This window comes from Perognathus longimembris, chromosome 6, assembly GCF_023159225.1.
Source record: "Perognathus longimembris pacificus isolate PPM17 chromosome 6, ASM2315922v1, whole genome shotgun sequence".
NCBI lineage: Eukaryota > Metazoa > Chordata > Mammalia > Rodentia > Heteromyidae > Perognathus > Perognathus longimembris.
In genome coordinates, this window is record NC_063166.1 from 16,049,953 (window position 1) to 16,065,351 (window position 15,399).

Sequence of the window (15,399 nt, forward strand, 5' to 3'; positions counted from 1 at the left end):
CTCAGTCCATCGGCAAAATTTGTGAAATGTTACATGAGTGAATGAGGAGAGGGACAAGGAGTTGAATATCAACAGTTTTCTGGGTTAGCAGACTGGGTCTATGAAGCTGCTGTTCACTAAACCAAGATTTTTTTTTTAATAAAGTTTATTGAGGTTGGGTTGGAGGAATGACCCAAGTGGTAGAGCACCTACCCAGCCAAAGGGTAGCCCTGAGTTCAAACCCCAGTTCTGCCAAAATAAACCCATAGATATACAGAATGACAGGCAAGTAGGTAAATAAATAAATCTACTGAATACTTCTCGCTACTAAGGAGCTGCCGTTGCCTCTCATCTTTCCTGTGACAAGATGCCTGTCAATTATCCTCATCCCTGGCCCAATGTTAGCAATTTTTTTAATATAAAAAGCCATTTGCAAGGGGGGGTGCCTTAAGGGAAGGAGGAAGGGTGAACAAAGGCAATCATGATATTCAATATATATGATATGGAAAATGAACTATGCAACTTCAGGGGGCTGGGGGGTGAATGAAGGAAGGGTTGACATTGTCCAGAAGAGAAATGCATGTATTGCCTGAATTATGAAATGAGTAACCCCTCTGTCCAACACCTTAATAATAATAAAACTGTATTTTTTAATCATTTACCCATCACAGACTATGGTATCACTTCTCACTGCTAATTTATTATCTGTCATTTTTATGTTCTCATGTAAGTATCAACTGACAAGACGTGGCCTGAGATGGAAAAGACAAGTTTAGAACAAGAGGTTTTTGAAAAAAGAGAAGTGTGCTGTGTAAAATGTGACAGTCTTCTTAAAGTCATCACCCAAGACCTTACAGTTAGAGAGGTGTGTACACAGGATGAGCAGCTAGACAATCGACGGGCTATGCCCAGGAGAGAGAAATTGAAAAATGAAAGAGAAGCCTCTGAGGAATTAACCTTCAAGCAACAAAAGAACCAGAAGGTACTTAGGCATGACTTCAATCCAAACTCTAACCATATTCCATACGATAAAATCCTTACAGTACAAACATGTCAGGAATGTGCTCACTGTGGCAAAAACTTCAGCTGGCATTCAGATCTAATTCTCCATGAGCAAATGCATTCTAGTGAGAAATCCCACATGTGTCATGAGTGTGGGAAGGTATTGAAGAGCAGAAAGCAGTGTTCCATGCACCAAGTAATCCACACAGGAGAGAAACCCTTTGATTGCACTCAGTGTGGGAAAGCCTTTAACGGCAGATCAGCTCTTTGCCAACTTAAGAAAGCCCACAGTAGGGAGAAGCCCCATGAGTGCCAGGACTATGGGAAAGCCTTCAAGACCAGGAACCACCTCAGTATCCATCAGATGATCCACTCCGGGAAGAAACCGTACACATGCGATGACTGCGGGAAGGCCTTCCAGTTCAGATACGCCCTTACCATCCATGGCAGAATCCACACTGGAGAGAAGCCATATGCATGTGACAAGTGTGGGAAGGCTTTCAGTGGGAGTTCAGATCTCACCAAACACACAAGAATCCACACCGGTGAGCGACCTTATAAGTGTAACAAATGTGGGAAAGCCTTCTGTCGGAGCTCAGACCTAAGCAAACACAAACGAATCCACTCTCAGGAGAAACACTTTGGGTGCCCCCAGTGTGGAAAAGCCTTCCGGCTGAAGGCAGAGCTCAGCCGACACAGCAAGATCCACGGTGAAGAGAAACCTTACAAGTGTGAGCGGTGTGGGAAAGCCTTTCGCCATAATAGTAAGCGCAGGGTTCATGAGCGAGAACACACGGGAGAGAAGCCCTATCCGTGTGGCGATTGTGGGAAAACATTCCAGGATCGCCACTGCCTTGCCGTCCATCAAAGGATCCACACTGGAGAGAAACCCTACGAGTGCTCCGAGTGTGGCAGAGCTTTCAGTTGTAAGTCGAACTTGACCAGTCACCTCCGAATCCACACTGGAGAGAAACCTTACAAATGTGAAGTGTGTGGAAAGGCCTTTCATCATAGCTCGATGCTGAGGCAGCACCAAAGAATCCACACAGGAGAGAAGCCGTACACGTGCGATGTGTGTGGGACTGCTTTTCGCCAGTGGTCAGCTCTCATTGGACACAAGCGAGTTCACACTGGAGAGAAACCTTATGCATGCAAGGAGTGTGGAAAAGCTTACAGAGTGAGCTCAAGTCTTAGTGTACATAAGAAAAGAAAACATTGAGTCCAGAGAATCTATGAGCTTGGTCAGGGTAGAAAATCCCTCCAGTGATGATTTCCCCAGCCCTTCTCAGTAATCATATTTTCACCACCCATGCCTGAGTGTAATGATTCTAGTCTTAACACTTTCCATTTTTCCTTCTACCTATTAGACTGGTCCCTCCTGTTTTCATAGGTTGGGTCTTACTGCTGTCTTGGCCTCTAATTGTGACATCCTCTGGTGTCTTTTACCTTTTTATTCTTTTTTTCTTTTTTTTCTGTGAGCACATTCACTTCTAAAAGTTTGTCAATTACTTCATAACAATAAATGCTGGAACTTCAGATGCCAGCAGTAAGACCCAGGCTTCCAATACTTCTGCCTGGCTATGAGCTGGTGACTCCTATGTCTCCCTCTCCAAATTGGATAATTTGGATAATTGCTGGAACGGCCTACACTGCTCAGGACCATGCTATTTCTATTCAGGTTTTGTTTTTATGCTGGTCCCAGGGCTTGAACTCAGGGCCCAAGTGCTGTCCCTGAGCTTTTTTTGCTCAAGGCTATAGCGTTCTAGCACGCAATTCACGCCACTCAGCCTCCGACTTTTTTGTTGTTAATTGGGGATAAGAATCTCACAAACTTTCCTGCCCTGATTGGCTCCAAACTTCAGTCCTCAGATCTCAGCCTTCTGAGGAGCTAGCATTAGAGATAGTGTTTATTTTAAAGGATAATCCACATGGAAGATGCACAGCAAGTTTGGCAATAGGTACACAGAATTTCAATGCTTCTCGGTAAACTTCCCTCCTAGAACTGCAAGGGATGAATTTAAGAGACACTAATAAAGAGGAGTTCATATCATGCAGGTAGATACAGCAGCATTTAAGAGTAAACACTTAGAACAATGCTGCTGTATTTGTAACTTAAAGTGAGCAGGTTTCATGTTCCTTCATATGGAAACTGTTAGTTGGGCAGCATACATTTATTACCTGTAATTTCTAAATCTGCCCTTCCCTAGTTCCCTTTTCTCTGAGTTTCAGCAATTCTAATACAATATGGAGAATTTAGGTTTCAGTGCTAATCAGTTTTTTTTTTTAATGTTTATTCTGAAGTATATCTTCAGATTCTCAGGGATCTGCATCCACTCTCAGTGCTGTTAGAATCACATTGAATTTTTAAGCTCCCAGATGTATAGAAACAACTTCTGCAAATGCAGACCCATAGAAATTGATCTCAACCACTGGAGGCTATTAGGACTGACCTGTTTAATCATGCATGTGCAAGTTCTTCATTCTTCTAAGTATGGGTTAACATTCAAGACCTTTATGCAGCTTTTTTTTTGCTTTTTTTTTTTTTTTTTTTTTTTTTTTTTGGAGGAGGATAACAATGCTTGTGAAGCCCCAGAAGAACACTGCTGAGCTCTAAATTACTTGGGCTCAGGGCTTGTTCCTACTGTTTCCTGCCATGTCCTCCCTAGTTGTAACTCTAGAACTGGTAGGAGAGAGAAAGAGATCCGGGAAGGGAGCAACTTCCAAGAAAACAGTTTAGCTACACTTCTTATCTGTTGGTATCCACCGCATCTGGAATCATTTTTGCCTCTGGAAAATAGGATGAAAGTGTTTTCTACTAGGCAAGGGTGTGATAAATTTAAGCCTTATCTAGGCAGGACAGGGACTTTTTATTTCTAAAAACCCTGGCAGCGGTGGGACTCAAACCCACGCCCCCAAAGAGACTGGAGCCTTAATCCAGCGCCTTAGACCACTTGGCCACGCCACCACTCCATACCTTTGTATTTTCCATACTTTCCCTATAGGCAACTACAGCTTCCTTTCACTCTTGATCTAGGTCTCAACTTCCACCTGAGAAAGAGTAGCACAGAAAGAAACCCCTAAAAACCAGAACTCCCACATGTGAGCAAGGGCCCCCCACAGACTGAAAGCCCCAGGGCTGGTGTGAGTCGCTTGTCTGTGTGGCAGAATTAACTGTGACAACTCAGTTTTCTGGCCCAGGGCTATTTTTTTTTTAATTTTTATTGTCAAGTTGATGTACAGAGCGGTTATAGTTACATTCATAAAGTAGTGAGTACATTTCTTGTCAGACTTGTTACCTCCTCCCCCATTTTTCTCCCACCTTCCCTCCACCCCAATCCCCCCACCACTTGTACAATTGGTTTACTACATATTGTCCTGTAAGTATTGCTGTTGCATTGATTCGCATTTTACCCTTTGTCTCACCATTTTGATGTTCCCCTTCCCTGATTCAGACACACATATATACAATACCCACAGTACTAAAATCAAATACAGTGACCACAGGAGCTAACCATAGGGAAGATAAACAAAAGATAAAAGAAATAATTTCACATATATTATCGTTGTTATTTCTAGGGCTATTCATTTTGAAATAGCAATTCGTCAATTCAGATCATTTCAAAGCTGCTGTAATGCAATGTGGTATATTGATAGAGTCCTTCCCCCAGCTTCTCTTAATACAGGTGGCAGCACTCCCCAAGTCCTAAGTTTTCAGTCAAGGACTGAAAGACCAAAGGCCAAGACTTTACATAAAAGGACTTTATGCAAATTATTATAGAAGACTGCACTAAAGAAGCTCACAAGTTACTATTCCTGCTGCTGAAAGCACAATGAGTATCACTAGCCCAAATCAAGGTGTGATAGGACCCTGCTCCCAGTAGAGACTAAGGGAAAACCCAATCTTGTGGCTCTTCAGGTTTCTGTTGCCAGCAGTCTTCAAGTTGAATCAAAAATTAGTTGCTTGTCCCAATATCCAAATGGTATTCCCTGTAGAAATTAGTATAATGACTAACAGGGAAAGGATTCCTTTCCCTCCATACATCTGAGCCAGGAGCCTCTTTTCTCACCTCCTGTGTGAATTTGAGTTTCTTTTGACTGCTGTGTGTATGTTAGGGGAAGGGGGAGGAAAAACCAGACACACACATACACAATACATTTATTTATTCCCTTTGCTAGTCCCATGCTCCCTTTTCCAAGTAAACATCTGGAATTCAAAGATATAATCATCATGGCATTTTATGATGGGGGGAGGGAGAGACAAAATTGCTTGATTCATTTGAGAAAAATGTTTATGGAAGGCACAAAGATTTCCTCTCCATCTCCCCAACTCCCAAAAGCAGGGTTCTCCTCTCCTCTCAGGACTCTGGGCTATTACTACCAGTTCTAGATCTCTGAAGGCTAGAGGGCCAGAGCTTTGGGAATGCTGCCTGATTTGTAACCACTTGAACCTTCAGGGACACAGAGCAAGCCCACTCCTAAGTATTAATTGGCTCAATGCTCTATCAACTTCATCTTGGTTCATCAAGGAAAGGCATCAATCCAGGGACTGGTTTTCCTCTCCAGTGTTTGCATTTTTGTAAGGCAAACTAAGACAAGAAAAAGACAAACAAACCAACAAAAATGAACATGTTTTGTTGGCTGAGAGAAAGTGACCCAACAAGTGGATGTCAGGGATTCATTGAGACTATTCTGGAGAAACACTGACCCCTGCAGGAATGCAGGTGTCAGTTCAGTCTGTAGGCCCACAGGGGCCTCAGAACCATGGGGAAGGGGAAATGTTTATTACATAATTATGGGTAAGTGTCCTGATAGAAAAGTTGGGGTCACACAGCTAAGGAAGCCAATTTAGTGTGGTTCCAGAAAGGCCTGCTTGGAGGAACTCAGTGAAGAACCTGAGCAGCCGGTGCCCCTCTATATTGTAGCTTGGGTCTGACAGGGCCCTGAAGCTTCCTGGAATAACTGCAGAACATGTCAATGTGAAGAGCCTAAACAAAATGTAATCTAAAATAACCAAGGTAGCCAGAGAGACTTCACAGGTCAGTTAAAGTTAGAATGCTTCAGCCATTGTGACACAAAGGAAAGGTATTGAAGTGTGGCCAGTGTGTTTTATGTTCCTGAAACATGGTCAATGTGTCCTTCAGCTATTTATTTATCTATCTATCTATCTATCTATTTATTTATTTAGACCAGTCCTGGGCCTTGAACTCAGGGCCTAAGCTCTATCCCTGGCTTCTTTTTGCTCAAGGCTAGCACTCTGCCACTTGAGCCACAGCGCCACTTCTGTTTTCTACATATGTGGTGCTGAGGAATTGAACCCAGGGCTTCATGTATATGAGGAGAGCACTCTTGCCACTAGGCTATATTCCCAACCCTAATGTGTCCTTCAAAAGGGTCAATAACCCCTTTGGGCAGTGAACGTATATTGTTAACTTGAAATACCTGAAGTTCCAGGTGTCCCCTCAAGCTAAGGATTGAAAGAATATGTCCCGGCCATCCCAGGGGACCATGTAGGGATAATCACAGGCAGGAGAAGAAGGTTCATAAGGAGGTTTATTAGTGGGGCCATAGTTCCCAGGGAGAGGGAGCTACATGGCATCTGCACCTAATCCAGTTGACAGCTTCTCTCTGGGAGTAAAGGGGAAGTAGGCAGGTAGTGAGTAGGAGTGGCTCATTAGGTATGGGCAGATCTGGGGCTAATGGAAGGAGCTGAGGCTAGGGAAATGCTAACAAGGATGACTCCGGGCGACACCCTTACAACCCAACTGAGATCACAAGTTCCAGATGTCCCCTCAGGCTAGGGATGACTCGGGTGACACCCTTGCGACCCAACCCAGATCATTTGTCTAAACCAATCATTCCGAACCCCATAAGCTATCCAATCACCTTCACCAGGCCCGTTCCAGCCATTGATTAGGCCAATCATTCTTAAGAATCATTTTATGATTTTCCCCACGGTGTGACATGATTTGCTGTGACGCATGGAATGTTCCCCGAAACCCTATAAGAACCCTGCTGAGTGGAAGGTCGGAGCTCTCGGTTCAGACCCGCTGCCTTGGTGACGATCGTGAGCCCAGGCTCGAGCTTGCAATAAAGACCCTCATATGATTACAGCGGATTTCGGCTCCTCGGTGGTCTTTGGGGACCCTGAAATCTGGGCATAACACAGAAATGCACCGAGGTTGGCATCAGAAAAGACTTGTATTAAAACTAGACTTGTACTTCTTTTTCATGGGGTGTAGGGGGGCCAAGGCAGGACGGGCCCCAAAACCAGACCACCTCTCCCCCTCTCCCCTAGATCCTCCTAAGATTCCGAGAAATGAAAAGTTCAGTCGTGCTAACAAAGCACAGGGAACTGGATCCGGAAAGGAAGTTTAATGGGGAAGACATCCCTCCTCTTCGGGCCGCCCCCCCCCCCCACCTCCCTAACTCGCGCCCCTCCTGGAGCGGGCGGGCTCCCCTGCAGATCACTGGGTGCGAGCCGCTGGGGCGCCGCTCCGGGTCCCCCACCACCCCCCCCCCCCTTGGAGACGGAGCCGACCAGCCCTGTCCTCGCCCGGAAGCACCACCGTAACGCAGGTGTCAGTACCTCCAGGGAGCCACCACCTTCTCATAGCTGTCTCCATAGCAAACTCGGGCTCAGCGATGCCGGCCAGTCTCCAACGTCTGAATCAGCTCTGAAATTTCCCTCTTACTGAACCCTAAGGATGAATAAGCTCAAACACAAACGTAAGCGCGCACGCACAAGGGTACTCCCCTAATACTTCAGAGAATTTGGATTCTACCACATCATATATTCATTATTGAGGTTTTTAAAGAGAACAGTGGACAAGTCTTGACGTTTCGTTCTCAGGATAGTGAAAGAGGTTACTAGGGGAGTGAAAAAAGGGACAAAAAAATCCATTTTCCCTGACCGGGAATCGAACCCGGGCCGCGGCGGTGAGAGCGCCGAATCCTAACCACTAGACCACCAGGGAAGGTGATGGCAAGTTTCAGCTATACTTATATGAGCTTGAGCTTACACATAAACACTTTCCCTAAGAAGTACAGTCAAATTTCATTCTAATAATAGACCCCAAGTTCCGAATCAACAATGAATTGAGGAACGGTGGGAATGCCCAGAGAGTAATTCAGAAAGTTTCGTAGATGGATAATCTCAGCTTTTCTGCCTGCATGTGTGGGTTGAACCTAGAGCAAACTTGCATTTAACTAAATCTCTACCGAAGTTCTTATAAGTATAAAAGTCTTTTCTTCCTATTTTCTTCATAAAACAGTTAATGAAGACATAAATGATAAAGCCATTATGTTCTAATTTCGAAGCGGCGTGGGCGGAGCCGAAATAGCTCAGTTGGGAGAGCGTTAGACTGAAGATCTAAAGGTCCCTGGTTCGATCCCGGGTTTCGGCAAGTGCCCTCTTTTTACTCTGTAATAATTAGACGCTCATTTTAACATCTCACTAAATATGGTAAAGGAAAAAGAATCACTTGTATGCTTTGCTTTTTTTGCTATCTCCTTTCTTTCTTTGAACTCTGTTTTGCTCCCTGTTTTCAAATGTATCTCTTCATTCCCATGGAGTTATTTTTTTAAAGCCAAAGCTATCATCCCCATCCCCCCCCCCCCCAACCCCAGGACTCTTGTCTCTACTTCAGGGGCGTCCTTTTCCCCGAAATCTTAATCCATCCACTACCAACATGGTTGCTAGACTGCTGCGTAGGTCCCGTCTTACTGGCTTATCAGCTGAAGTCAGCCTGCCAATCCCAGGGAAACCTCCCCTCCCCAACTGCCTCCAGCCATTCCTTTTTGAAAAATGAAAACTAAGAACAAAAATGAGGACCTCCCTCAGAAGCAACCATGTCTAGTCCCGGGTGGCAAAGGACTGAAACACAGGCTCAAGTGGATAGAGTTGAGTCCCAAGCTCAAATGAGAAGTTTGTAACCTGTGCAGTTTTTACGTGTAGGGTCACGAAGAGCCAGAGGCCCTGAGTTCCACCCCCAGTACCAAAAGGAAAATAATAATAATAATAATAGTAATAATAATGGGATGGTGCTAATCATTGAAGTACTTGTAGCCCCCGCACAGTTATAATCCCAACGCCATTCCCTGTTCCTGGTCGCCGGAAGTGGGAATCACAACACCGGCGTGGCCCAAGCCCAACACCGAGCACCTGGCCTCAGCCCCGCGAGCCGCCACGGCGCCCCCTCCGTGCCCGGCCCCGGTTCCCTGCGAGCCGGGCATTCACCGCGGGCGATCGCTGCATTTCTGTAATCCCAGCAAGATCACAATGAACCCTGTGTCCCGGCCCGCCTCGGACCCCTCGGATTCGTGCGGGGAGTGAGTCCCCTGTGGCCTCTCCTTCCCCGCGTGTCCCCGGCGCGCGCCCGGCTCCCCCCCCCCCACCCCCGCACACGCTCGGCCCTCCGCGCGCGCGGAAAATAAGACCCAGGAGCGGGGACGACATGCGAAGAACCGGGGAGGAAGGGAAGAAGAAAAGAGACCGGGTCTCGTCGGATGTCCCGGGCGGAACCGCAGGCATTGCTCGCAGGCGCGGTCCCACCGCCGCCCGACACGGGGAGTTTGACCTGCTCCGTAGCCGGCCTGGGCCGGGTCCCCCCCTCCTTAGACAACCTGGTACCCCCGGGCTCCCCCGGGAGCCCCATGTTGGTGCCAGGCCCGGTGCAGACGCCCGCTCCACACAGCGCCGTCGCCCCGAACTCCCGGGCACCCTCGATCCGCCGGCCTCAGCCTCCCAAGAAGCTGGGATTACAGGCGTGCGCCACAGCGCCCGGCGAGGGGCAGCGGCGACACAGCCGTACTGGAGGCTGAGGCCGCCGGCGAGGCGCCGCCCACCGCCGCTGCGGCGGCCGGGAGGGGCTGACGAAACCCGGGCTGGAGAGGCTCGGGAACCACTGGCGTCCTAGCTGATGGGGGGGGGGGGGGGGGTGCTTTGCTTGGAAGCTGCAAATAAACAAATAAATAAATATAAATAAATAAATAAAGAGCAAATGAGGGATCATCTGAACTGTGTCTAATTCTTTTCGTTGACATATTTCGTGAAATATTCGTTTCTATTTTATTTAAGTTCTACTCTCTCTCTCTTCTCTCTCTTAAAATAGGTCCAGATCTGGAAAAAAAAAAAAGACCCCTCCCTTGTCCCATACTTTGAAGATGTCATTTTTCCAACATTTTACCATCTTTGCTATGGGCGGCAAAACGATAGCCAGCTTGAAATCTGTGTCCTTCTGTTTCCATAAAGTCAAACATCTCATTCACTATGTCTACACGTATTGAGGAATCTGAAAAAAAAAAAAAAAAAAAGGACCATAACCCTGAATAAACCCAGAAGGCCTCGCCATCCCACTGAAGCAGATCGCCATCTTGCAGAGCGATGGGATGTGAAAGGACCACTGAACGTGTTGAGATGTAACGGGATGGGTCTGGACTTGTATTTGCACTGTCCTGCATGCAGGCAGATGAGCCAAGGCATCCAAAAAACGCATTTGCCCGAGGCTTCCCCTGGTCTCGTTGAATGTGCACACCAACCCAGGAAATACTGCTCAAGGCCATTTTCTGCAGAAGAGACAGAACATTTCCTTGTTGTTGTTGTTGTTGTTGTTGTTGTTGTTGTTGTTATTCTTTGCTGAGTTGATAAATCACTGACTATTTTGTGGAGAACCAGAACTTGGGATGCAATCAGCCAGGCGCACAAGGAACAGTAAACGCTGTCATCGTTTCCCAGACTTCAAATCCCAGGGAGGTATTTCTAAGGAATTGGAAATTTGAGTGCTAAGCCAGAAAACAAACAAACAAACAAAACCCTGGCCAACTAAGAGTGGGCATAAAGGATAGCGTTTACTCCTCTGTTTCCCTAGGTGTCAGAGAACTTCTTAGACCTGTGGAATGATCTAGAAAGACAGTAAAGGAGTTAGTTGAAAGCCCGGGGGTCTGGGGAAGGCCTTCTCTTTTCCATTTTGACTGGCGAGGGAGCAATTGAGCTAAGCGATCCTTGGGAATCGCAGACGTTTGTGTGGTTTAAGAGCAAAGGCTTGCATGTTTCCGGGTGGGGAGGATCTGGAGATGGGGGAAGGAAAGAGGCAGATGGAGAGGGGAAGCAGGGAGAGTTCCTCCTCCGAGAAGACAGGATGGACCGACGCCCATCAAAGCCAAGGCTGCATCTGGACCACTGGGAAACTGGGTAAATGTCCACCTGGTGTGAGAAGTGGGGGAGGGGAAGGCTTCCGTTTAGAAATGAGGGGGCCAAAGGCAAGTAGGATCAATAGTGATTTGGTGTGTTTTTTTCCAGTTTAATGAGGTTAGTGAATCTGTTTGAGCCCCTGAAATGTTCCAGAAAAGTACTTCGTTGGAGCAAGTGTAAGAGGAGGATAACCCACAAAAGTAAACCATCTTGAGGCAAAGTAAAAGTCAGTGCTAAATACGATGTGGTGACCTCACACCGCCATCTGCCTCCTTAGCGCAGTAGGCAGCGCGTCAGTCTCATAATCTGAAGGTCCTGAGTTCGAACCTCAGAGGGGGCAGTTTGGTTTTACTCCCAGAACTTTACCTGGGGAAAAATTAATGTTACCTAAAACGAGATAAACAATAATCAAATAGGTATGTCTGAACTTTCTTCTTCTTGATCGCTTTACAAGGTGTATGTTTGTTTCTTCTCCTGTATTAACAACTCCTTATTACCATGGCCACCACGTAGGGTAACATGGGAACTGGCCCAGCCAGATACAGAGAAGCTACGTTTTGAGAGGTCGAATTGGGTGGCAGACTCCTGTCCCAAAGACCTGCGGCCCCAAATACAGTTATTAGGGAGCTTATAAAGGCAAAAACAATAAAGCAAAATAAATCAAGGCAGATTGTCACATCGTAGGGGGACTAGCAGAGCTTGTTTTACTGAAGCAAGCTATCCAGGGTGAACAATCAAGGACAACCAAGGGCAGGTGTTCTCTGGAGCAAAACTTTCCTGGAGCTAAACAACTTTGAAGTTGTTTACTTAACAACCCACTACACCACTGCAGATCAAAGAAGGTTCTATATCACCTCTAGAGTTCTTGCTTGGAATGGGGGTGACAATTTCCCCAGCATCTCTTAAGATGCCATAATGGTGATGAGGACAAAATGGCATAAGTTACGTCCAGTATCCATATTTCACTAGTAAACAAGCCACTTTGTCCAACTCCTTTGACTTCGATTTAGTTTTTGGAGGACAATAGCATTCTACCAGGCAACTTTAATGAGAAGATAGACATTTCTCTACAAATGTAAACTTACTATTCAATTTTCCCTCACTTTCTTTTTTTAATTTCATACATGTGTAAAATTTTCTTGTCACAGCCTCCTTACATATTCTCATCTATCTCTACCGATTACACAGTAGGGAGATGATTTGGAATGATATCTCTGCAGACATAATTAGATAAGAGAAATGAGATTGTTTTGGATAGGGCAGGTCCTCTCTACAGTGGCCCTGGGATGAACCATGGCAGAGGGAAGGCCAGTCCATGCATACTAGCAGACATTGACCTTATGCTACCACCCAATGAAGAAAGTCAAGATTTGTCAGTAACTACCAGAGGCTGTGAAGAGCCAAGAAAAGAAGCATTTGTCCCAAGGGTCTTCAGGGAACTCAGCCCTGTCAATGTCTTGATTTCACACTACCAGCCTCTAGAATTGGGTGGAGGGAAGGGAAGAAGGGGTGAAGTTTGAATTTGGGTCTAGGTGAGCGCTCTCCAACAGTTTCCTTGGTGAGAACTTGAGGTCGCATACAAAAAGGAACATTTTAAGATCATTCAAAATCTCTTCCCCTCCTTTGTAGAATCAGACATTTTTCAATTCACACAGAATTTTTTTCAGTTCTCTCTGGCTTGGTCTGTGTATTTATCTATCTATGTACCCATCCATTTAATTATTTTTTAAATTATTTACCTATTTAATTTATTTAATTAATTTAGTTAGTTACTTACTCACTTATTTTTCAGTTAAATGCTATATACTCTTTCAGGTTAGTTTTCACAAAACCTCACGCAGTGGTCCCATGTAAACGCAATCAGATATTTTGCTTAAAGGGCTTAGTCTGGTCTTGGAGGTGTTCCACGTTATGTTACCTGGATTGTTTTATTCCTGTAATTTTGACCACCTATCTAACATATACAAAATGTTCCAAACTTCTGTTTTTCTGAAAGGTAAGGTCCTAAAATGAGACCTGACGCCCGAACAGGGACTTGAACCCTGGACCCTCAGATTAAAAGTCTGATGCTCTACCGACTGAGCTATCCGGGCCCCTGACAGTGAGTTAATCCTCATTGAAAGAAGTACTTGAGGTGTTCTGGTGTTTCTCACAGATCTTTTCCTTCCTTCCTTCCTATTTTCTTCCTTCTTTCTCTCTTTTAAAAAATTTTACATCTGCCTCCTTTTAATATGCCTCTCAACTATTTCCATCACTCATGAAAACACCATCCGTGTGTAATGTAACATAAACGATTACATCTAAAAGCAGAATCTCACTAGAAAAGCAATCATCATATGTCTTGCCTTTCATCCTCCAAGGCTCAGTAGGCTCACAATTCTTGAGATCTTTAGAATGCCTAGCACACAAGAGATTTTGAGACTTTTTTTTTGAGCAGGCTTTCTGCTCTGCCCTGGGTTTTTGGTGGTGAAAAGATTCCATCTCTGCACTTGGTGAGTTTACAACTTTAGATGCAAATTACATCAACACTGTCTGAAGTGCCATTAAGATAAAAGCTATCTGGGAAAATCAACATCACAAGATATTGGAAAAAACAAATAAGTTATAAATTTATGGCCCAAGTTTCCAGATTAAATGATACAATATAAGCAAACTCTTAGAATAATATTTATGCCACTATTTGAAACCAGATTTGAGGGCTGGAAGTACGGTTTACTCAATGGTGGAACATGTGTCTGCCATATGTCAAAAAAATTAAGGAAAATATTAATAGATTTAAATGAGGATAAAGGGAATAAAGAAATAGAAAGTAAAATTTAGATAAAGTTGTGTCTATCACCCCCCCAACTCCATTTCCAAGAGATCAACTCTTTCCAGAAACTAAAACAGTTTTCTCAAGAATTGATTTTTTTTCCTTCTTTATTATCAAAGGGGAGTAAAGAGGGGTTACAGTTTCATATCTAAGGCAAGTACATTTCTTTTTTCTTTCTTTCTTTCTTTTTGACATTCAAGAAATGGTATTTAAACTGAGACCTGAAGACAGACTGAAGTGATTGGTTGGGCAAAAAATTTGACTGTAGAATTCTAGGAAGATCCAAGGGCAGAGAACTCTGAGAGGACAGAAAGACCTGAGGTATTTGTGTGCAGGGAGTGTGCAATAGTGTGGATGGGGGTGAAAGGTGAGGTGCAACCGCAAGTTGGGACAAAGCCTAACTAACTAGCTCCAAAGATAGAACTAGAGCCCTTATGTCATTCCAGAAGCAAGATAAAGCCCCTGGGGATTTTAAGCAGGAAGGACCCATTTGATGAGAGGTACTTAAGAAAGGTTTTACACTGGTGTCATGTGAAGAATAGGTCAGGATTAGACAAGAAAAAAGTGTAGCACTAGTAGAAGGCCAAACGCTCCTGAGGACTAAGAGAGAAGTGTGCAGCGATTTGTTTTTCTCAGTAGCTTATTTCCCAAATAAATGAATTATTTACAGGGAAAGATGGGAGGGGGAGGGGAGGGACTCAGAAAACACACTCTAGATGAGCGTTCTATAGAAAGTACAGAGCATTTGTGGAAGCCAGAGGCGATCACTACGAAGTGCTGACCACTAATTAAGCAAGTCCTGAGTGATCGAACAAACAAGCAAGGAGAATGGGGAGAGGAAGCCACCTCTCAGCAATAGTCCACGTAGGATAAATAGGTACAGGCAAAGCTAGGCTGACGTGGGCTTTCAAGTGTCCACCTAATGGTGTTCAAATCTACTAGAGTGGCTATTAAAAAAAGGCAAAGTATCCATTCCGTCTCATCAAAGCAATTTTATTGTTTTTTAAGGGGGGAGGAACATATTTTTATATGTTTTATAGGGAAAAAAGTCTGAGCACAAAAAGAAAAAGCGTTTTGCCCAATTGTTCTGTTCGTCCGCTTCCTTTCTTTCGTTGGGGTGGAGAAAAAAAACGTACTGCCCCCTCTGAGGTTCGAACTCAGGACCTTCAGATTATGAGACTGACGCGCTGCCTACTGCGCTAAGGAGGCAACTGGCCGGCGCCCCGCGTCAAGACCCTTACTAGCATTCCTACAGAAGAGTCGCGGGTGAACTTCCTAGGGTTACAGGTCTCCAAAGCGAGGGGGAGGGGGGCTGTCACCGCCTGTGGCACCGGTTACACGACAAAGCCACGCGGGACGGAGCGAGGGCCACGCGCAAGCCTGGGCAATGAGGACGACGGAGTGGGGACTTGGCAGA

The 15,399-nt window shown here is 45.2% G+C and overlaps 1 protein-coding gene and 6 non-coding genes across 7 annotated transcripts; 3 read left to right on the forward strand and 4 right to left on the reverse strand.

Moving 5' to 3' along the window:
• Positions 1 to 736: 736 nt before the first annotated feature.
• On the forward strand, positions 737 to 2,200 carry Znf311 (zinc finger protein 311). Its single transcript, XM_048349284.1, has 2 exons — positions 737 to 1,239; positions 1,321 to 2,200. Exons 1-2 carry the CDS (start codon positions 737 to 739, stop codon positions 2,198 to 2,200), a joined length of 1,383 nt encoding a protein of 460 aa, XP_048205241.1.
• Positions 2,201 to 3,864: 1,664 nt separating this feature from the next.
• Trnal-aag lies at positions 3,865 to 3,946 on the reverse strand. Its single transcript has one exon. It is a non-coding gene; the product is annotated as a tRNA-Leu (tRNA).
• A 3,937-nt stretch (positions 3,947 to 7,883) lies between these two features.
• Positions 7,884 to 7,955, reverse strand: Trnae-cuc. Its single transcript has one exon. It is a non-coding gene; the product is annotated as a tRNA-Glu (tRNA).
• Positions 7,956 to 8,311: 356 nt separating this feature from the next.
• Trnaf-gaa lies at positions 8,312 to 8,384 on the forward strand. The gene has a single exon. It is a non-coding gene; the product is annotated as a tRNA-Phe (tRNA).
• A 3,053-nt stretch (positions 8,385 to 11,437) lies between these two features.
• On the forward strand, positions 11,438 to 11,510 carry Trnam-cau. Its single transcript has one exon. It is a non-coding gene; the product is annotated as a tRNA-Met (tRNA).
• Positions 11,511 to 13,190: 1,680 nt separating this feature from the next.
• On the reverse strand, positions 13,191 to 13,263 carry Trnak-uuu. Its single transcript has one exon. It is a non-coding gene; the product is annotated as a tRNA-Lys (tRNA).
• Positions 13,264 to 15,118: 1,855 nt separating this feature from the next.
• Positions 15,119 to 15,191, reverse strand: Trnam-cau. Its single transcript has one exon. It is a non-coding gene; the product is annotated as a tRNA-Met (tRNA).
• Between the last annotated feature and the right edge of the window lie 208 nt (positions 15,192 to 15,399).